A 23133-nucleotide genomic window follows, 5' to 3' on the forward strand; every position below is an offset into this window, starting at 1 on the left:
GCAATTTCGGCCTCCGCGGCACCGCTCTTCCGCGCAACGCCTGCCCCCGACTGCACGCCCCCCTCAGGTGGCACTGAGGACCCTTAAAACGTCCATCGCTTTCCCCCCGCGTCACTTACACGCCCCTCGCCGGCTCTCAGCCAGCCTCGGCAGCCCCCAGCCTCGGCGCTCCCTGGGCGAGAGCCTTGCCCCGGGGCCCGGAGCCCGGGCCTCGGCAGGTGTCTGCCCAACTTGCCGCCACGTTCCTCAGGACACGACCCCCAACGCGAGCGCCTCCTCAAGCCAGCCCCGCGTTTAACGAGCTCAGCAGCTTTGTGGGACCTTCACCCGCCAGACGTCCCCCTCCCTCGGCAGGTGCCCCATCAGCCAAGTCGCCCGGCCGCAGGTCCTCCCCTCTCCCGGGGCTCCCTCACAGGTGTCTCCCCTCAGCCAGTTCCCGCCTTTCCCTCTCTCGCCCCAAGCCCGTCCTCTCATCCAGTGGCCCCTCACCGGCGCGGCGGGTTCCTCAGCTGCACGGTCTCCATGGCGCTGCCGGCAGCGGCCCAGCCCCGCTCACTGCTCCATCCTCCCCCGGACCTCCCCGAGCCCGCCCCGCAGACCCTCCCACACTTCCGCTTTCTGCCTCTACCGGAAGCGGCGTGAGGCTCGCGGGCTGGGCGGAGCCGCGGGGAATTGCTTCTGGATCACGTGGTGCGGGAGTGCGTCACGTGGTGCTGACCCGGGTGAGCCGCGGAGACTCCTAGCGGCGGAGTGCTCAGTGGGCCCGGGTGTGTGGAGGCCGCAGTGTGGGTGCGTCACGCTTCGCCGAAGTCTCTGTGGATTCCCCGGGCTGGGAACCCATCTCTGCTCCAGAGTTTCCCCATTTTTCAGAAGCAGATACTGCGGTTTCTAGCGAAGCACAGACTCCATAAGGACTGTTGATTTTTTTTTTTTTTGAGCCGGTAACGGTACTGGACCCAGGGGTCCTCTACCATTGAGCTACATCCTCAGTTCTTCTGGGAGAGGTTCTCGCAAAATTGCGCAGGCTATCTCCTTGTGACCCTCCTGCCTCAGCCTTCCAAGTAGCTGGGATTACTGGCTGGGCCGCCACACCCAGCAAAACTGTAGGTTCCTAACAGGCCAAGTTCTACACATTTTGGAGAGTCGCTGCTCCAAGTATCCTTGGAGGTATTTGTGGTCTTCTACTTCTTCACTAGTTGAACTCTAGTCTCAGCTGATACACAATGGAAAACATCCCTCCTCTGTTCTCTTCCTAGGATTTTTTGTGATGGACTGATGTGATGGCCTCTTTCCACAGATTCAGCCCAGTAGTGCCCAGTAAATATTTCTGCAGTAATGAAAATGTTCTGTATATGTGCTGTCCAAAATGGTAGCCATTAGTCTTATCCGATTAATGTGAATGACAAAACGAATTTTAAATTTTATTTAAATCTAAATAGCAAACCTCAGCCAATCACAGTAGGTTTATTCCATTGCATACATTTTTGCGTGTCTTTTTTATTTATCAGCTGACATACCTTTGGGTTGTGACTTTTTAGCAGGTGACTTCCTCTCCCATACTGGGGATTGAAGTGGGGGGGGGTACTCTACCACTAAATTACATCTTGAATCCTTTTTAGTTTGAGACAAAATCTCCCTAAATTGCCCAGGGTATCCTCAAACTTGTGACCTTCCTGCCTTGGTCTCCCAAATCACTGGGATTACAATGGCAGCTGACAGATTTTCAACTCAGAGTTAACCATTTCATCAAGGCCACATTATGTATGCAGCTCTACTAGGGAAGGAATAGGCATGTAACTGTAGTCTTAGTAGGCTAATATATACAGGTGTTATTGGACAATTATTTATAGAATTTGTTTCATTTAAACACTTTTTCCCACTATTAACTGGTATTTTCTTTAAACAGTTATCTCTGCCTTCCTTGATTGAGAGAATATTGGCAAGTAAAAATGTGTTAGAATTAGGATATGTCTTTATTTGCACAATCCAGGCTCAGCCAATACTTTTATATGTTGATTCAAAACCATGAGGCTGCCCAGTGTGGTAGTGCACATCTGTAATTACCACTACTCAGGAGGCAGAGATACGAGGATCACAAATTCAAAGCCAGCCTCAACAATTTAGTGAGACCCTTAGTGAGACTCTCCAAAATAAAAATTTTTGTGGCTGGGGTTGTGGCTCAGTGGTAGAGCACTTCCCTATCACACATGAGACAACTGGGTTCGATCCCCAGCACCACAATAAAAAATAAATAAATAAAGGTATTGTGTTCATCTACAACTAAAAAATATTTTAAAAATAAAAATATTTTTTAAAATGACTGGAGATGGGATGTAGCTCTGTGGTAGAGCACCTCTGGTCCAATCCTCAATTCCAAAAAACAAAACAATTAAAAGGCTGAAAACAATTTGGGGGATGAAAGTGTAAATATCATCATAATTTGTCAATTTACAATTCTGAATAATTCTCAACTCAGGTTGTCTTGCTCTGTTTGGGCTACTGTTAACAAAATACCATAAATGAGAAGCTTATAAATGATAAATTTATTTCTCACATTTCTGGAAGCTAGAAACCCAAGTTCAAAGCACCGGTTGATGCAGTGTCTGGTTAGGGACCTCTTTCTGGTTCATAGAGACTCCTTTTTTGCTGTGTCCTCATATGGTAGAAGTAGCTAGGAGGCCCCTAAGACACTGATTCTATTCATGATGGCTATGCCTCCACAATCTAATTACCTTCCAAAGGGCCTAATACCTCCTAATACCACCACCCTAGGGGTTAGAAAGGATTTAAATATGTGAATTTTGCCAAGAGACATTCATGCTAGGTGCCAGATCCTATTAAGTCTTAGACAAAAATGAAGAGGACCTATTCCTGCCTTCAAAGACCTCAGTGTTTGAGGAAAACTCTACTGGCACTCAGGGACTGATAAATGATAAAATAAGGATAAACCTAAGGACCAATGGCTGAGGAGTGACATGGGGCAGGGGCAGGAATGGAAGATGATGTTTGAGTTGGAAATTCTAAATTGATTCAGGATTAGGTAGAAGTGTTTGGAAAGGAATTCCAGAAGGGGATAACAAGGAAAGGCTAGGAGTAAGAGAAAGAACTTAGTGTGTGCCAGTAGCAAAGAAATTTTTTTTTTTTTTTACAAAAATCAAGAAGGACAGAGAGGGACATCAGATGAGGCTTGAAGTATAAACTTAGGCACTTTCAGTTCCAAGTCTTCACCCCTCAACCTGTGCATTTATTTACTAAATCAGTATCTACAGTGTATGAGGTGCGAGGTTGTTTCTAGCCTTAGGGCTGTTGCACTTGCTCCCCCTTTGGAACAGCATTCCCTAAGTCTTCTCAGGTCTCAACCTAATTATTACTCGCCTAGAGATGCCTTCCCTTGCCCCGCATCTAAAATAGCGCCCACGTGGTCACTTTGTATGGCATTATCCTAAAGAGCACTAATCGCATTATGAAATTAGCGTCTTCACTTGCTCATGATTTAACTGCTTGTCACGCCACTCCAGAACGTAAGCGCCCTGAGAGCAGACATCCTCCTTATTGGCCTCATCCAGAGCGCCCAATTCCCCAGCTGCCAGTTGGGGAATCTCCAGCCACCTCGCGAAGCAGACAGAGGTTCCAAACTGAGCACGCGCAGAGGGCGGGGCGCTACGGGTCTCGGGTTGGCGAAGGCCGCGCCCCTTCGTGGCCGGGTTTGCTACCGGACCTAAAGAGTCGCAGCCGGTGCTTCCGCCCGGACGCCGTTTCGCATCACTCAGGGGGAAACCGAGGCGGCCCTCGTGTGCCCGCCCGGCTCCGGGATGGCCCCCAAACTCCCAGACTCTGTGGAGGGGCTCCGCGCCGCCGGCAACCAGAGCTTCCGCAACGGCCAGTACGCCGAGGCCTCCGCGCTCTACTGCCGCGCGCTGCGGTTGCTGCAGGTGCGAGGTATGAACCCGCCCCCCGGTTCCTCCTCCGGGCCCGCTTTCTCCAGTCCCCACCAGTCCCGGCCTCACTGTATTCAGTGTTTCTGGGGCTGACCGGCCCCCGGGGCCCTCCCGTTAGTTCCCGGTCCCTTCCCGACGTTGGCATTCGACGAGAAACTTCCTTGGCTCTTCCTTTCCACCTGCTCTTGAACTACCTTCTTGGTTCTCATCTGAAGTTTTCCGGCCTCATTCTGATCCCTGAGGATACAACTGAATCCGCTTACCCCTCGGCTGTTGATTTTTCAGTGAATATTTGATGAGCATTTGTTATATTAAAGACGGGTTATTGAGGTAGGGGGTCTTAAGCTCCTAAAGAAATTAACGAGACATCTGAGATAATGAGGGCTATGAATGGAAGAGACTGAATCTGCCTCCTCCATCTGAAATTGGGAATAGCCTTCACCTGATGAGAGGGGAGGCTGCGGACTCCCACCCAAAGCTGAAAGGCATTAAAGATGATGTCTAGGGGAGACTAACGAAATCTACATACGTACAGTTCTTGTCTTTTGTCACTTCCCTGCCTTTTCTCCTTTAAAAATTCTGCCCACCTTCAGGACTTTCAGAGATAGAACCTTTGAAACAGTTCAGTTTGCTCTGTCTTCCTTCGGAGCTGGCTTTGAATACAAACTATTTTCCCAACTGATTGACTCCAAATGTTTCTGAAGCAGTAAGCTTTATGGCCCAGCCTCTTTCCTCCCTGGTGATTTTAGAGCTGCCCAGGAACATAAAGAAGACATGAGGAAATGATGGATAGCGTTGACTGAAGCACTCCTTTAGTTGTCAAGGACAACTCTGAAGAAGAGATACTTGAGGTGATATCTGAATAAGAAGCCCAGCACACAAAGTTTAGGGTGCCGAACATTCCAGGGGGAGGAAAACAGCTATTAGAAAGGCCCCGAGAGAAAATAAGCAAGGTGTGTTCAGAGTTAAAGTATAGTGAGCCTCTGGAGGGAATAAGAAAGACATGAGGTAGGCAGAACCTTGTTGTAAAGCTGTTTTAATCCTTAGGAGTTTGAGTTTTTTTCCCTGCTGGAAAGCTATTGGAGAGTTTTAAACAGAGGAGTAGCATATTCCCTTCTCTTGGCCTCGAGTTCATAGCAACAGACCTTTGCACAAAGCAGCTTCTCCAAAGTATCTTATTCAGGAGTCCCCATTTGTTAAAGCTTTGATTTTTGAGGACAGCCCTGGATGGATTCTCTGTAAATCACTTTTTAGTACCTATTTCCTTTTGCCTGTCTTTTTCTCATTTTCTCAGCCAGCATTTATTGAATTCTTTACTGTGGGCTAAACATAATAAACATTATCTTGTTTATCTTTTTTATGACCCTATGATAAGACACCCATAGATGAAGAATCCAGAAAAATTAAATTGCCTACCCTAGGGTTACACAGTGAGGACATGTCAGAGCCAGGATTTGAATATGAATCTGTCTGATTGCTAAGTCCAAATGTTTAGTCATTTAGCTAGACTTCTTCCCAAATTCCACATTTTGTTGAAACTTTCAACAATTTCAAGTTATTTAACCCCCTTTTTTTTTTTTTTTTTCTGGAAGCCTTCTCTTTGGGTCCATTTCCTCATGTCAGCCTCACTTGAGGAAGTTGCTAAGGAATCTGAGATATTGATATTTCTGCCCCACCCCCCCCCACCATAACACCCTAGCTAGCCTGGAGTTTAGACTTAGCAGGTACCAAAGTTTGGTTCTCTTCCTGCTACTAATTTTCTAGGTAATTTGTGGATAATTGCCTTCATTTTTCTGATGTTTTCTTGATTCTGAAAGAAGCTCGGGGAGCACCCTAACACAATGAACCCTTGCAGCAAATCTGTAAAGTGATATCTTTATGTGGTAGGTGAGCACACAAGATCTGAGGGGTTGAATGACTTGCATAGGGTCACAGCTAGATTGTGGTTTCTTCTCAGCTGTATGTGTGGGGGAGAAGTGGGGGGAGAGGCTGGGGCCACACATGCTAGGCAAGCTCTTTATCACTCCTCCCAGTCCTGGATTTTAGGTTCTCATGCACTTTCCAGCACACCAAGCTATTTCTGAGTAACTTGAGATGGATTACAGGTTTTAAGTGTTTGTACTTGCTCCTTAAGTACAGGATGTATTTTACTTATCCTTTGTTTTAGTCAACTTTTTTGCTGTTGTAACTAACAAATCTGACAAGAATAATTTTAGGTGGGAAAGTTTATATGGGGGCTCATGATTTCAGAGGTTTTAGTCCATAGATGGCCAACTCCATTCCTCAGAGCCTGGGATGAGCTAGAACATCATGGCAGAAGTGTGAGTCAGAGAAAGGCAACTGGGAATATATTACCAGGAAGCAGAGTTCTATTCCCCATGGACAAAATACAGACCCCAAAGGCATGCCCCCAGGGACCTACCTCCTCCTGCTACACCCTATCTACCTACAGTTACCATCCAGTTCATCCCTACCAGGGGATTAATGCACTGATTTGGTTAGGATTCTCATTACCCACTCATTTCACCCTTAAACCACCTTGCATTGTCTCACCCATGAGCTTTTAGGGGACATCACATATCTAAACCATAACATTCCTGCACTATCTGAGGCCTGCCAAAGTAAAAAAGAAAAAAATTGGCTATTAATTATGTTTGTTATTGTTGGTATTGAGTGAAAAATTCAGGTACTAACATAGTATCGTGATTCTTAGTGAAAGAAATAAGCTTCAGGAGGAGAGGCTATAAAATACCACTTAGGGAATGCTTCAGTGGACACGAAACAATATTGTATCTTAACTATGAAAACATAATAAAAGTAATACTTGAAAATTTAGATACCAGCTTCAGAATCGTGCCAGCCTCTGGGGGAGGGAACACAGGGATAAGGATGAGGATGGGTAGAACATTAGCCATCTCAAAAATAAAAAGGTTGGAACCATAATTTTGTTAAATAAAGCAGTGGATATGAGTATTTTAAATGATTTTCTGAATGTTTCAAAATTTTTAAAGGAGTCTGTTTTCTCTCCTTCTAGATATATATCTAGAAGTGGAGTTACTGAGGCAACCATTATTTTCACTGTTTTTCTTGGTTTTTTGGAGGGGATGAGGGGGACCAGGGATTGAACTCGACCATTGAGCCACATCCCCAGCCCTGTTTTGTATTTTATTTAGAGACAGGGTCTCACTGAGTTGCTTAGCACCTCACTTTTGCTGAGGCTGGCTTTGAACTAGAGATCCTCCTGCCTCAGCCTCCCAAGCTGCTGGGATTACAGGCGTGTACCACCATGCCCAGCTTGTTTTCTGGGTTTTTGTTGTCTGTCTGTTTGTTTAATTATGGCCCACGCTAATGGGTATGAAGGGGTTGAAAATTATATTTAAATGTGGAAATCATTGTAGCCATGGGAAGGGACATGATCTGTGTGCTTATGGGTAGGACTGCCATTAGAGAAATGACTAGTAATGCTCTCCCTGATGGGTAACTTGAGTCCTCCTGGTTGAGTTCTCTGAAGTCCTGGCATTCCAACTTAGTTTTCACTTACCAGGCAAAGTCCTCTCTGACTTGACCAGGTAAAACTGCTTTCATGTCCCTACAACTTTTTTTTTTTAATTTTCTTTCTGGATATATATGACAGTAGAGTGTATTTTGACATATTATACATACATAGAGTATAACTTATTCTAATTAGATCCCATTCTTGTGGTTGTACATAATGTGAAGTTTCACTGGTGATATATTCCTTACACTTCTTTGGTTACTCTACTTATCGGGCATTTCTCATATTGTTCTTTTCCTTTTTCCCCCCTTCTATTGGGTTCACATGCTTTCTATAATAAGTTAAGATACACATCCTCACGTAGTTACAGCTTTTTTTTTTATTATTTTTTTGAAGCAGGAACCGGCTGTTTCATATTTATCTTTCACCTACTATCAAGTTCAGTACTAGAATGAATGAAGGAGGAGCTAGTTGGTTCCCTGTGAATGGCATAAAGCTCTGTGTCCCCACTGTTATGTAAAAATGTCAGAAATGCTGTTCCATCTGACAGACAAGCCTGATCAGGTTATAGTCATCTCTGCTGCCTTTCCCAAAGCCTAGAGAGCCCAGGTATGAAATGAGTCCCAGTGTCCAGAGACATGCATTTCTGATGATATTCTTTCTGTTCCTGCCTCCATCTGGGTAGGTTCTTCAGACCCTGAAGAAGAGAGTGTTCTGTACTCCAACCGAGCAGCATGCCACTTAAAGGATGGAAACTGCACAGACTGCATCAAAGACTGCACTTCGTAAGTGGCCCAGGGTAACATTGGGATGCCTGAGGGTTTTGGAAGAGGAGATCAGGTGTATCTGGCTTATTTTCTTCTTCAAAAGGATACCACCAGTCACATCTGTGACAAGTTATTTGGAAGTGTCACTAAGTGACACCAGGCCACTGAAAATGAGAGGCTCCATCCTTGTGGCACCTGACTTGTATCTTTGGAGTCAGCTCTTCTGCTCAAAAAGAAGTAGGGTGGGCAGCTGGACATAGGCTTTGCAGCCTTTATGAGACTTGATATCTGGGGAGAGGTAAGGTTGCAGACCTATGACTTGCTTGTCCAGGTGATTTTCTGGGATGGGTGTAGGTGAAAGGGAAGAAAAGAAAGAAAGATAGAAAACAGGTTAACAGATTGTTTATAAAGAACCAAGGAGAGAGAAGGAAATGGGTCTTTATCAGTGAACAGTTGTAAAAGATATTGAACAATTTTTCATACCTCTTCCTCTCCAGGCCAGTCTAATATTGCTTTATTTCATCATAGCTACAATAGCACATAGCTAAATGTGTTCTCAGATCTGATATCCTGTGATATTGCCTTAGATTTGTGCAGGGATGGTAGACAGGAGCAGAGACATGAGCATGCTCCTAGGGTCTGTAGTAGGTTTTCCTCTTTGAGTGCTCAGATCACTCTGGTGTTTATCATCCTTCTCAGTCCAGAACTGAGTTGCAGAGAGTTGGAGAAATAGTGATTTGCCTAAGATTACATAGTGGCAGAGGTGGAATCCAAATACCATCCCAGCTGACTGCAGAGCCTTTTGGTATTACCACTAGGCCACAGTCTAGAAACATGTTAGCATGAAAGCTGCAAATCTTTAGTTCTTAATTTTGGGGGGATTGAAGCTATGAAAATTGACATACATGCACACAAATTTCACAGTATTGATTTTTGCCCTCTTCCCCTCCTTACTTCAATCCAGCTTTAAAAGTCTTTATTTATGGTTAAGCATTCTTCAGTATACTGAGTGCTGCAGATGACCCCGACTGAAAGATCTGTTCGAGAGCCCTGGTAGTACATCAGGCAGATGATATTTTTGCCCCCTGTTCTAGAGCACTGGCCTTGGTTCCCTTCAGCATGAAGCCTCTGCTGCGGCGAGCATCTGCCTATGAGGCCCTAGAGAAGTATCCTCTGGCCTATGTCGACTACAAGACTGTACTGCAAATTGATAACAGTGTGGCGTCAGCCCTGGAAGGCATCAACAGGTGATTCACATTCACTGTAGGATTTCTCCATGGGAATTTCCTGTCCTCCTTGATTGGCTTTTGGCCATTGCTTCAGTTGTCTTCTGGGCAAGGTCTGTCTATACTTAGAAATTTCCTAAGGAGCATGTGGGTTAAATGAAATGTAGAAGGAGAATCTACTGTTGTTTTAGCAGGTATTTAAGGAGTCAGAATCATTGAGATTGACTGATTTTTGTCTGGATGTGCAAGTTCATTCACACAGTAACGGTTATTGAACTCTTTAAGGTATTGTGCCAGATTCCATGAGGGGAAGTAAAAAAAGAGATTTGGATCCCATTTGTCCTCAGAGTGCTAACTCTAACTGGGAAAGTAAGGCACAAGCATATACAACCAGGACTCAGCCTGTAGGGATTTTGTTTGTGGATGTAGTTTACGATATTATATTATGACCCCTCCATGAAGCTCCTCAGGTGAAATGTCTTCCTGGTCTCCTGAGCCATATTTGTTTTTTATCTCATAAATACCCTCATTTGTATAACTGATTATGTTTCTCCTATGAGGGCTGCTAGAAAACCAAAAAAAAAAAAAAAAAAAATAGCAAACCCTTGACTTCCTAGTACACGTTAAGTGTTTTATTTCTTGCTTGACTTTTGTCAGCATCCTGTGTTTTCTGTTTGCCTCCTTTTAATTTCTATCACTCAACAAAATATTAGACTTCACACTAGAACCTGGGCTGCTGACCAAGACTTAACTTTTCCTGTCCTCCTAGGGCTGCTGGTCTCAAGAAGACATCAGTAATAGTCACCCTCAGTACATTGTGCTAAGTCACACAGTAGGAGGCAGCACAGAGGGTTCTTAGGACAGAAAGGAGGCCTCTCACCAACTAGGAGGAAGGAGGCCAGAGAAGGCTTTTCAGGGGAGGTGAGCAAAGACTTTGACAGAAGAGATCTGGAGTAGAGGGTCAGCAAGGCAGAAGGGCAGCATGTACAAGGGTGAGTGAGCCCAACATATTATAGGAATTATAAAACGTCCATTCCACATGGTGCAGTAGATGGGAAATTCATCTTGGGATGAATTAGTGAGGCCAGGTCACACAGGGCCTGGTGCATGGGGCTGGGACTTAATCCTGAGTGAGTGAGACATCTTAAGAAGGTTTTTAGCCATGAAGCAACGTGAACAGACTTGTGTTTTGTAGAAAAGCTTATTGTTGAGTGATGACATGAAGGAACAAAGTAGGAAGGGAGCATGCAGCAGTCCAGGAGAAGGGAGAGATAGTAGAGAGAAGAGTGGCACAACAGAGGACACTTAGGATCTTAATAGTCTTAGCAAATGGGGGTGTTGAGAAGGGAAGAACAACAGAGAACATCTAGGTTGTTGGCCTGTTGCCGTGGAGGTAACTGTGATGTAAGGAAGGCTGTTTACGTTGGTTTGGAGCAAAAGAGAAAAGTAGGCAAGACATAGAAATTTGAGGGTGATCAACACAGAGGTTGAAGATGTGGGAGGAAAAAAAAATAATAACACCACAGCCAGTATGTAGTGGGAAGAAGATGGAACTTTGAAAAACTCCAGCATTTGGGGACTTGCGAAGAGAAGTGGAAGAAAATGTGGGGCATTTAGTTGCCACAGTGAAGGAGTATTTTAAGAAGGGATGGAGATGTCATTAATGTCCCGTATTCCAAGAAGCTTAAGTCAGCTAAAGGTATAGTCACTAGTGATGCTGGTGGATGCCATTCAGTGGGGTCAGAAGCCAGATGGCAGAGAGTGCAGAAAATCTGACGTGAAAAAAAGCAGGGGGGTATAGCTGGGATGGTAGATGGGTAGGAGGATTTTATTTAGTGAACAAAGACTTAAAGGCACCTAAATGCAGACAGTTAGAATCAGTAAAGAGAAAGAATGCAGATAAAGGCAAGGGAGATGCTGCTTGAGAGGCAGGAGATGGGGTCCATCCCATCTGTTGTCTCCTCTATTGTGACAGGAGAGAGAGGAAGGATTGAGTCCCTGGCAGGGAGGTTTATATTTGGGGTATGAGAAAGTTTGCTTTGAAAAAAGAGAAAGGTTAGAAAACAGCTTAAGAGATTTGATATAGTTAAGTTAATCAGCTTTGTAACCTCGTTGGAGATCATTAATTTGTAGTAAGATCAGTCTGTGTGATTTTTATCCTTGTAACCCAGGAACATGGCTGTAAGAGCAGAAGTATATGACTATTCATCACATACTTATTAGACCTTAGTGGGTGCCAGGTGATGTGCTAGGTGCTGGAGATCAGTTAACAAAATGGACATGGTCATAGAGTAGCATGTTAAGCTGAGAGCCTAATAAGTAGGACTTAGCTGGACCTAGAAGGTGGGAATGGAAAATGGGAGAAATTGTTCCAGGTAAAGAAAAAATAAACATAAGGATTAGGAGGGAGTAATAAAATAAAAGTGGAAAAGGGGATGCATGTTAACTTAGGGAAATGGGAACCCTGAGAAGCTTTAAGGTTGGAGAATGACTTAAGATTTGCATTTTAGGGCTGGGGATATAGCTCAGTTGGTAGAGTGCTTGCCTCACATGCATAAATCCCTGGGTTCAATCCCCAGCACCATTAAAAAAAAAAATGCATTTTAGAAAAATCTCTGAGCATTGTCAGGTGCTTGCATGCCTTTGTACTAGATTCTTTGAGAAAACATAAAACAGAATCTTTCCTTGGGGAGTGTATAATGTTTTGGGGACAGAGCTTAAGTATCCTCAACAAGCAACAGATCACCGCTTTAAAGTTAACATAATGCGGCCAAGCGCAAGGGAAGGAGTGTCACAGTGGCTGAACTGATAAGGTGTCTGTAGGTGGCAGACTCCTGTCCTCTTCGGCAGTGTGTCAGAGGATATAAACAAATGGTTCAGACCAGGGAGAGGATCATAACTGGCTTTTCTGAAAGGGCCTACTTCCCTTGGGTGTGCAAAAGGAGGACTCTCTTCTTGAACTGGCTGAAAACCTCTCTGCGATCCTGCCTTCCCTTCCAGAATGACCAGAGCTCTCATGGATTCACTTGGGCCTGAGTGGCGCCTGAAGTTGCCCTCTATCCCTGTGGTACCTGTCTCAGCCCAGAAGAGGTGGAATTCCTTGCCTTCAGAAAACAAAGAGTCAACCAAAAAATCCAAAGAAACTACAAAGAGCAGAGGTAAGCTGTGACCATCTCCTGTCAAGAGAGTCTTAGACCCTTTCTTTAGAGTAGTTGTATAAAAATTGGCCTTGTTTAGCTGGGTTATAAAAAATAATCTTGTAAACAAAGTTTAAAACAGAACAAAATGAAAAAGTTTCAACTTCTTAAATATCATCTCCTGAGTTGTGCTGTGAGGTGGCAATGCAGCTACCTCATAGCCTTAAGGATGAAACTGTGGGGCGGGCCAGGCTCTAGCCTGGCACATGGGCATATAGTATTGGCTCCCAGTCCTCTGGCAGCATTGAGATGTGTCACTGAGGATGTTTTTGATTACAAGAATATTAAAACAGTGAAATGAATTTATTGGCTCATATAGCTGAAAAGCTCAGGAGATGTTTGCCACAGCAATTCACTACTTCCTCCACACCCAGTACTAGAGATTAAACCCAGGGATGCTTTACCACTAGCTACATCCACAGCCCTTTTTATTTTTAATTTTGAGACAGGTTCTTACTGAGTATCTGAGGCTGGACTTAAACTTGCAGACCTTCTGCCTCAGCCTCCCAAGTCATTGGATTACAGGCACCATGCAAGGCCATTACCAGAATCTTTGACTTCAATTCTCAGTACTTTGCTCTCTTCTATGTTGTTTTTTCAGCTTTGACTTCAGACAGGCTCCCCTCCTAGTGATAAAGTTGCTGTACAAGTTCCTAGCTTTCAGCTATGCACCATGCCTCATGACCTAGAGGAAGAAAGAAAGTCCCTTGTGTCCATAATTCACTAGTAAAAGAAAATTTTCCCCAAAATCTCTTGGTCAGGCATTGGTCTGTCTGTGTCTGTCTGTGTTTGTCTCTCTCTCCCGCCACCCCCTGTTCTAATTGATCATAGGCCAGAGGATGAGATTTTTGTGACTAGTTCAGCCCCAAGCTATCTGTGCTCCTTCCATAACTAGAGGAGGATGCACTGTATGAATCCTGGAGAAGGATGAGTAAAAAAATAGAAATCTAGGTAGCCACAAACAGGAGACTTTCCACAGGAAAGCTCTTACAGGAAACCGAAGGAATTAGCCCAGCAAGCTAAGTGCAAAAAGGAGCAAGGCTAAAGCCCTGTCATGTGACCTTTAGTTATTATGGGAGGGCAGAAATTATTTCTTTTTCCAGGCCATGGGTACCATTCATTCTGGTTTGTGGGAGCCTGGTAAGTGTTCCCCACTCTTCTCTGGAGTAAAAATGTAGGGTGCTAATAACTAGATAAATTCAGAGCACCTATGATTTATTTTATGTTAAGCAGTGTGATACAGAAGACAGAGGCAGCCGTGGCTCTCAGGAAGTTCTTGGTCTGTTGAGGACCTGAGACACTTAAGCAGAAAATTTTAAAATACAAGTCTTTAGTGTTCAAAAAGTTTGTTTTAAGAGCTGGCTTACGAGTGCTTGCTGGAATCGGGGAAAGGCTCACAGAGGAGATGGTGATGGGGACGATCATTTCAGCTGGACCTGGAAAAATGAGGTGAGGTTAGAAGGGAGCAGAATTCTTGGCAGAGACAGTGGAAAGAGTTGGAAAGTAAAAGTGCACAAAGTGAACAGTAGGAATGAGTTATGATTGAAGGTAAGGGTTGTGTTGCAGGGCCCAGGAATACCTGGAGCTGTGCATGTATTGCAGCCCATTGGTTTACTTCTAGAGGAACTCGTGCACACATAACAAGGACAGAAATGATCATAGCAGAATGAATATAATAGTAAAAACAAAACTGGAAACATCTCACATCTCTACAGTTAAGAGAATGGATAGATCTGTGTGATATTGCAGCCATGAAAGTGAATGAACTATAGCTTCATGAATCAACACAAATTATCTTAGGAATATAATGCTGAGAGGGGAAAAAGAAAACCAAATCATATACATAGATTTATGAAGTTCAGAATCAAAGTAAACAACAAATGGTTTATTGTATATAGGTAAACTATACTTTAAAAACAAAACCAGAGAGGGTTGGGGATGTGGCTCAAGCGGTAGCGCGCTCGTCTGGCATGCGCGTGGCCCGGGTTTGATCCTCAGCACCACATACAAACAAAGATGTTGTGTCCGCTGAAAAAAACTAAAAAATAAATATTAAAAAAAAAAACAGAGAAAGCACAGAATGGGGATAATAGTTTCCTCTAGGAGTGGGTTGAGTTGGGGAAGGGCCTACAGGACCTTAAAGATCCTAGTGTGTTCTGTTTCTTAAGCAGGGGGAGAGTTCCAGAATTGATTTGTTCCTATAATCTTGCCCTTGTTACAAATATTGTAGATGGGCACAATACCTTTATTTATTTGTATATGGTACTGAGGATTGAACCCCACACCTTACTCATACAAGACAAGCACTCTACCACTGAGCTACAACTCCAGCCCATAAATATTGTTTTTTAAAGGCAATTTTTAAAGATTAAAGAAGCAAGTGATGTAGAACAGAGGCCAGAACAATTAACTAGAGCCAAGCAGTAAAGGGGCTTGACCACACCAGCATGAGCAGCTTTGGGTTATAACTTTGTTATCTGCTCTTGAAGGTTGGAGCAGAGATGAATGTGTAAGGTGAGGGAGAATACTCACAGGTTAGATCAAAACAGGAAGTGCAGGTCAGACCAAAACAGGAAGTGCCTGGTCTTCACCACTTTTCTGAAAATCCAGAAACTATAGCCTTTTTGCAGTACTGGGGATTGAAGCTAGGGGCACTGAACTACATCACAAGCCCTTTTTTGAAATTTTTAAGACAGATTCTTGCTAAGTTGTTGAGGCTGGCCTTAAACTTTATAGGCTTTCTTCACTAGATGCTTGTTTATTAATACTTATTCTTCTACATGTGTTGGTGAGGAAATTGAAGTCCAAAAGTTCAGTGGTCACGCAAGATGGATTCCAAGTACCAAGTGGCAGTGCCAAGACTAGAACCTGGGTTGTTTTTTTATCATGTGTGTGTAGTAATATGTTTATAACAGGAGTCTCCAACCTTTTCTGAATGAAAAGTGTTAAATTCTCAGAAACCATTAATCAGGAAGGAGGATTTGCAATGGTATAGGCAGTCTCTGGGGGAGAGAGGATTATAGACAACTTTGAAGAGATGATACTGAAGAGATCTCATTGATCTCATTTGGCACCTGCTCTATGGTTTTTTCCTCTTCTGAATTTGTATCTAGTGCCTTCTGCTGGGGATGTGGAGAGAGCCAGAGTTCTGAAGGAAGAAGGCAATGAGCTTGTAAAGAAGGGCAACCATAAGAAAGCTATTGAGAAGTACAATGAAAGCCTCTTGTTTAGTAACCTGGAATCTACCACGTACAGCAACAGGTATCTTCTACACAGCTGCTGGCCTGGGGGATTTCAGAACATTGGATAATTTGTTCCATAGTCTTCTCTCCAACTGTGGTAGGTTCTTCAGTCCCTAGCGTTTAGACATATGTTACAACTCAAAACATGTTCATACCAGTTACAGGCACTGTGAGCTAGGCATTGCCAGTGGCATTTGCCCTCTCATAGGGGTAGAAATTAAGGGATACCAAAGAGTAGCCTGGGCTTTGTTAGACCCACTCCCCAAAATTTTCATTTATCACCCCAAGTAAGCATACAGTAAAGTAAAAGCCACGTGCTTACTGAAAACATCTTCAAAATGAGTCTTTGCCTCTCCACCACCTTCCTCTTGTTCCCTTACCCCATGACTTCTCCAAGACCCCAAAATATTGGCAGTTCCTATCAGAGAACTGGTCCAGAGCCTAGGGAGTAGAATAATGATTGTCTGGCCTGGGAATAGGAGGGTCACAGTCCAGCCAGAGATATTAGATTTTTGGGGTGGAAGGTTCTTTGGGAGGAGCTGCTATCAGTGACCACTAGCAGTGAGGGCCTTGGAGCCAGAATATCATCCCTTTATTGTATGGGACTCACTGCTTTACAGTAGTGCTTGGAGGTACAGATACAGGTGATAGGAGGTCTTCCTGTTTTGGAGTTGAGAAAACCAAAGCTCAGAAGGCCCATAAACAGTGATGCCAGAATTGGAGTCTGGCTCCAGTGAGATCTGTTGTTATTCTGTCAGAAACTTGACAGTCATCAAGGACTGTATCTGATCCAAATATTGATTATAAAATGTTACAAGTCTGTTTCTCCTTTCCTACCAACATGTACTTATCACTCTTGTGTTCACTTATCTTTAATCTGATGCAGGTTTACTATTCCTTATTCAAAACTCTTGGAATAAAATGTGTTTTAGATTTTAGTAAGGTAATACAGTCCATATACTGAATTATGTAAAACCCAGGAGGGAATGGGGCAGCTTACTGAAATTATTAGTTTTTCTTCAGTGAAATATGAAAATTCCATATTCACATGGGATGGCAGAAACTAAGTAGTCTCATATCAGTTCCAGGTCTGGTGGTTTTGTTGCCAAAAGAGTTGAAAAGACAAAGCTTGGACTGGGATTTTGAACCCTGTGATTTTACTCTCTGGACCGGGGGTGCCTCAGTTTGCCAGGCTAACTTAAAAAGGAAGCCTGTAGCCCATTCACTTCATATTTGTGGAAATATCTGGGATAGTACTTTGTTTTGCTTACTGTTTTTTGTTTGTTTGTTATTGGGAATTGAACACCACTGGACGACATCCCCTCCTCTTTTAATTTTTTGAGACTGGGTCTCACCTTGCTAAATTGCCTCAGCCTTGAACTTGTGATCTTCCTTCCTAGTTCAGCCTCCCAAGTTACTGGGATTATAGGCATGCACCGCTAAGTCTGGCTTAAATACCGTTCTCTAGGCAAATGTATCTGTGCCATGCTGTTTTAATTGCTCTTGCTTTTCAATGTCTTGTAAAGCTGATCTTTGCCCCATCTTTTTTTTTTTTTTTTTTGGTAGCTGCAGATGGATAGCATGCCTTTATTTTGTTTATTTATATGTAGTGCCTCACACATGCCAGGCAAGCACTCTTTCACTGAGCTTCAGCCCCAGCCCCAGCCCCTTCCCCATTATTCTTAATTGAGGTATCCCTGGCAGTTCTCCTACACCTGTTGTTCCAGTTAAGCATTAGGATCATGTTGACAAATTCCAAAAATTGTTTTGTTGAACAGTTTTTGGTTGTGACTGCATTGAATTTATAAACTTAATTTAGAGGACTAATTACAAAACTGAATTTTCATCCATTGTGACTGAAAGCTTAGCACATCCTGGATGCAGTTGTAATGGCCCACTCATGCATATGCATCTGTGTGGAACAGTGCCTAGTCCTCCACTTACTCTTTGTGCTAATGAGACTTGAATGCACACCGTCACTTGGTACCCAGCATCTATAACTTGCTATATGGAATGACCCTTCCCTATGAGAATTATTTAGTATTCAAAACAGTAGTTTGGTTTATGTCATAGTCTCATGTTACCCAGATTGGCTAAGAAAGATGAATTAATGAGCATAAAGGTAAATAGCTTATACGTGGCAGCACAGGTCTTGTTTTTGTTTTGTTTTGTTTTTGCAGTGTTGGGGATAGAACCCAGGACTTTGTGCAAATGCTAGCCACACCGCCAGCCGCAAGCCAGATCCTTGTGATCCCAAACTTATGTTCCTTTTTACTCACTCATGTTATATTCCAGACTCGTTTGTAATTTAACCCCTTTTAACTGGATACAAAATCATTCCACTTTCCAAAAATTAAAGGTCTTTGTTTTATAGGCCAAAGTCACTTTTATCATCTTAAATAAAATTTTTAGATGTCATATATAATTACATTCATCTTAATATTTATATTCTGAAGTCACTATTCAGTACATAATGTTTATATGCTTTGATTCTTCTACTTTCCCAAAACTTGGTTAATTCTTTAAATTGCCAGAGCCCATTGGGAGAAAACCTTAGTTTCCCTAGAATTGCTCTGTGTTCAAAGTTTAAATCAGGGACTACTATTCTTTTTTTTTTTTTTTTTTAATATTTATTTTTCAGTTCTCGGCGGACACAACATCTTTGTTGGTATGTGGTGCTGGGGATCGAACCCGGGCCGCACGCATGCCAGGCGAGCGCGCTACCGCTGAGCCACATCTCCAGCCCAGGGACTACTATTCTAAAACTTAATAATTTATAACAACCCATTTCTTTAGTAGTATGGGGAATTCAGTTGTTCAGATTCACTTGGTTCTCAGTTGGGGTCTTTCATTCAGGGTCAACAAGATGGTAGTTGGGGCTTAGAGTCATTACATGTGTGCCACCCACTGGAATGACATGTGGCTAGGGGACAGAATTGCTACAGCAAATGCTGGGCATGGCAGTGCATGCCTGTAGTCCCAGCAACTTGGGAGGCTGAGCCTCAGCAACTTAGCAGGGCCTAGCAACACTGACATAGCATGTATAAGGCTCTGGGTTCTATTCCAACATAGTGAGACTGTGTCTCAAAATCAAAAAAGGTAGGAGATGGCTCAGTGGCTAAAAAAAAGGATTCCTAGAGCAAGCTGGCACCTTTTCGTCTCTCATGGCCCCTTTTCCCTATTCGCTGGCTTGGCCTACTCATAGCTTGGTGGCCTCAGAGTAGTTAGCAGCTCAAGTCTTCATGAGTACGTGTTCTCAGAGACCCAAAGCAGAACCAACAAGGCCTTTATGACCTGGCCTTGAAAGTTGCATCATATCCCTTTCTCTTCCCTCCTCTTGGTCAGCACAGTCACAGAACCTGCCTGAATTCAAGGGGAGAGAACAGAGTCACAAACACAGCCTCCTCTCAATAAGAAGAGTGCCAGTAAATTAGTACCTATATTTATTTTTTATTTTATTTGGTACCAGGAATTGAACCCAGGGGCACCACTGAGCCACATCCTCAGCCCATTTTTTATTTTGAGACAGGGTTTTGCAAAGTTGCTTAGGACCTTGCTAAGCTGCTGAGGCTGGCTTTGAACTTGAGATCTGCATGCCTCAGCCTCCTCAGCCACTGGGATTACTAGCATGCACCACCATACCTGGCTTACACCTGTCTTTAAATTGCTACAGGAAGGTTTTTCTTTAATTTTATATATTCTATGAAATCACCAAAATACTAGATTTTTTTCCTTTTTCGGGGGGTAGGGTGGGGTTTAGGTTTTTGTTTTTTGCAATGCTAGGGGTAGACCCAGAGCCTTGTACATGCTAGTCAATCATCCTACTACTAAGCTGTATCCTCAGCCCAAGTTTTTCCTGTTTGGTTGTTCCTGCTTTTTTAATTCATGATGATTCTAGAGTTTGTCAGGGAAAAATACTGAACACCCATATACCTACCATCCATATACTACAGTATTTCGTTATATTTGCTTTATTAGCCATCTTATATTCACCATCTCATTATATTCACACTTACATGTCAGCTTATTATTGATTAGTATTTATGTGTTTTCTCAAACGGTAAATATTTTTAATCTGTAAAGGGGAAGGTTTCAGGCTGACTTGACTTTTCCCTGATTGAGGAGAGTGGAGCAGACACAGTAACAGAACCAGATGGAGTCTGGAGTTGTTCAGATTCACTTGGTTTGAACTGGGTCTGGTCCTTAGTAGCAGTGGCACCTTGGGCAACTCTCTTCACCCCCTCTGAACCAGCTGTAAAAGCTTTTTTTGTTTTTTTATCTGTAAAAAGGGAGTAGGATTGAAGAAGCTACAGTCAGCACAGAGTAGGCTCAACAATCCAGAGGTCACTCCTCACCTACCTCCTGGCTTGCAGGGACCCACAGAAGTGACTAAACCTCTGCGATGGTCTTTCCCCTCAGAGCACTCTGTCATCTGGTCCTGAATCAGGACAAGGAGGCAGTGAAGGACTGCACAGAAGCCCTCAAGCTGGACGGCAAGAATGTGAAAGCACTGTACAGACGGGCTCAAGCCTACAAGTCACTCAAGGTAAAAGGGCCTGCCCAAGGTACCAACATAGCTGCAGGGGTTTATGCCATTATTCATTCAGGGTACAGGTGAGGTAAGCGGGTTCCTGCCAAGTTTCTTCTCCTCCAAGGCCCAGGGTCGCTCAGGGCAGTTAGAGGCTGGGTTTCAAGACACTGTTGCCTCAGCAGCTGACCCCATTCCATTTGAATTTCATCTCATCCAGGTCCCTTCCCCACACTTTTCTTATTCCCCATTAGGACTATAAATCCAGCCTTGCAGACATCAGCAGCCTCCTACAAATTGAGCCCAGGAATGGCCCTGCACAGAAGTTACGGCAGGAAGTTAACCAGAAACTGAAATAAAACCTTAAAGGGCAGCAGGAACCTTTCGTCTGCCCTTCCCAGAGAAGCCAGGGGTGTCCTCCCCTGCAGCCACCCCCGAAACCTAGCATGCCCCACAGGGAGCTTTGAAATACCCTCCTCAGCCCCTCCGACAGCAGTGGCCTCCACCTTTGAGAGGCTTTGCTTGTTCAAGTTAAGCCAGCATAGTCAAGCACAGACATGGTTTCACCACAAAGGTCCTTGCTAGAGCTGAGTGTGAAGCTAGAGCCCTGTTCCCACCCTGCTGCATCAGTTAGCATATCAGACAAGCAGTCCTCAACAGCAAAGCATTTGGCTTTGTCCCTGCCCCAAGTGTGCTGCAGATTGAATACTGCCTTTGTAGCTGCATCAGACCTCACCTCTCTGCAGTTAATCTGAACTGAGCTCCTGGGTAGAGGTGGGGGAGAAGCTAAAATCCCTGGCCCACCTACACCCAAAGCGGCCTGTTGAGCTGGTTCTCCAGTGCTGCAGCTGCTGTCCCCACCCTGTCTTGGGCACAGAATTCTGTGTCAGCCCCAGTGCCTTTTTTCCAGGCCCTGCTCTGGTGAGAAGGCAGAGCTGTGATCCCTAGATGGCTCTGCCCTCGACTCTGTGCTGCTGCCTTCTGCATGGAGGTACCTAAGCTATTGCAAGAGCCTGATGGTTATGGCCACAACTCTTGGGATGGGGAGAGGGGCCTCCTTGAGGTCAGTATCCTTCCATTCTGGGCAGCAATTTGCCTCCCCACCCCCCCTCCCCAAAGTGGTGGCCCCTGCAGGCTTCTTAGTTCTTTGTAATATGTTGAAGTTAATTTGAACTGACTGAATTTGTTGAACTGTGTGTTAAGCTATGCATTAAAAGGCTTTCTTCTGTACAGAAGTCATACTTTCAATTACGCCTTTTCAGCTTTGCGCCCATTATAGCAGTAACAATAGAAGCTGCTGCTTCTTGTGCTTTCATCTATTTGTTGAACACATTTACTCAAATGTCTGCATGGGCCAGGTGCTGCACGCAGTGCTGGGGAGGCAACAAAGAATAGACTACCTGCTGTAGGGCTGACAGTCCGGTGGGAAGGCAAGAAGTCATCAGATAATCACCCCCAATAAAGCCACAACCTACAGAGCAGCATGGAGTAGTCACCAGCACCTTACCTGCCTCCACAGGGAGGTTCCCACAGTGGAGGGAAAAGGGCCCTTGAGGGGGTAAAGCTTGAACGTGTTTTAAAGTGAGAGGTTAACTGGTGAAGTGGGGAGGGCGTTGAAAGCAGTGTGCAGAGACCCAACAGTCCTAGTTGGGAGGACGTGGTGAGGAAGCACAGGGGCTAAAAAATACCACTCAGAAAAAAAAAAAAAAATACCACTCAGGTTCACACGACATGGCCTGGAGTAAGGCTGGAGTACTTTAGAATTTGACCAGAATTAAGGGCTGCCTCCCCTTCCTGGGCTGTGGTCCTAGTTAAATTAGTTTTACTTCAATGCAGAAGTTTTATGATTAAACAAAGGTTTGTTGGCTTATACTTCTCATCACAAAGGTGATAAGGAACATGAGCTGTGAAGGGAGGTCAGGAGCAGCGCTTAAGCACGAGTCTTTTGCTATCTGAATATTCACAGACCTCTAGACTCAAGTTCATTGTAGGAGTCAGACACACCCAATAGGCCCCAGGTGTGGCCAGAGGACCTTGTCAGAGTGGGGAGCCACACCCCATTAATACTTCTTTTGGGGCTTCACTGATTTGAGGCAGATTTAGTGGCAACACCCATCACAACCCACATAGAGCTATAGAAGGCACATCTAGACTCAGTGGAAGCAGGCAGCCAGGCCTTGGCCTTCACAGGCGAAGGGGCCTTTTTTTTTTTTTGGTACTTAAATTCCTGATAAACATATAGAGAATATCATGGTAAGCTTTGTCATCACCTGTGTTTGAAAGTTATCACCGTCCATCTCCTGAGAGGCTATGAAGATTAAAATTTCTACATGTGATAGGTTAACATTTCTAGGAAAGGGACAGCTGTCAATATTACTGTCTTACTAGCCATAAATGAATTCTACCCCCTATCCTAAGACAAGGTCATTTCATGGGAATGACAGTCTTCTTCCAATTCCCATGTGGGAGCCGGAGAGAGCAAGGACAAAACCTGAGACCCTGCACAAACAGTAGGAAGCTACTGAAGGTCTTTCGCAGGCTGAGAGGAAAGATGCGCATCCTGAGGCAAGCTTTCTGATTGTGTGGTGGAGGGCATGGGAGAGTGGTCATTGCAGATGTAGTGAAGCCACTGAGAGGCTATTGCCAGAGTCCCTCTGAGTTTGGACTAGGGTGGGGATAGTGGATTTAGAAGTAGAAAGATGAGAGTGGGGGGGGGTCAAAATTAATAGATTTCATGTG

General features: G+C 44.2%; 2 protein-coding genes across 4 annotated transcripts in view; one reads left to right on the plus strand and one right to left on the minus strand.

Moving 5' to 3' along the window:
- Positions 1–563, minus strand: part of Stk4 (serine/threonine kinase 4) — a 97299-nt gene extending 96736 nt beyond the window's left edge. The window contains exon 1 of the mRNA XM_026408311.2: positions 490–563. Coding sequence (XP_026264096.1) covers positions 490–524 — 35 coding nt within the window. The 5' untranslated portion in view covers positions 525–563. The remainder of the gene's footprint in view (positions 1–489) is intronic.
- Positions 564–3690: 3127 nt separating this feature from the next.
- Tomm34 (translocase of outer mitochondrial membrane 34) overlaps positions 3691–23133 on the plus strand; it is a 28685-nt gene continuing 9242 nt past the window's right edge. Inside the window, exons 1-7 of one of the 3 annotated variants that reach the window (XM_026408304.2) lie at positions 3691–3939; positions 8120–8219; positions 9296–9448; positions 12428–12585; positions 15738–15885; positions 20286–20412; positions 21305–22547. In XM_026408304.2, coding sequence (XP_026264089.1) covers positions 3813–3939; positions 8120–8219; positions 9296–9448; positions 12428–12585; positions 15738–15885; positions 20286–20412; positions 21305–21319 — 828 coding nt within the window. In that variant the 5' untranslated portion in view covers positions 3691–3812 and the 3' untranslated portion in view covers positions 21320–22547. Of the gene's footprint in view, positions 3940–8119; positions 8220–9295; positions 9449–12427; positions 12586–15737; positions 15886–20285; positions 20413–20648; positions 22548–23133 lie in introns of those variants that run through there. The other 2 variants (XM_026408302.2, XR_003302548.2) reach the window with 2 other exon arrangements.

Source organism: Urocitellus parryii, chromosome 6 (assembly GCF_045843805.1).
Source record: "Urocitellus parryii isolate mUroPar1 chromosome 6, mUroPar1.hap1, whole genome shotgun sequence".
Taxonomy (NCBI): Eukaryota; Metazoa; Chordata; class Mammalia; order Rodentia; family Sciuridae; genus Urocitellus; species Urocitellus parryii.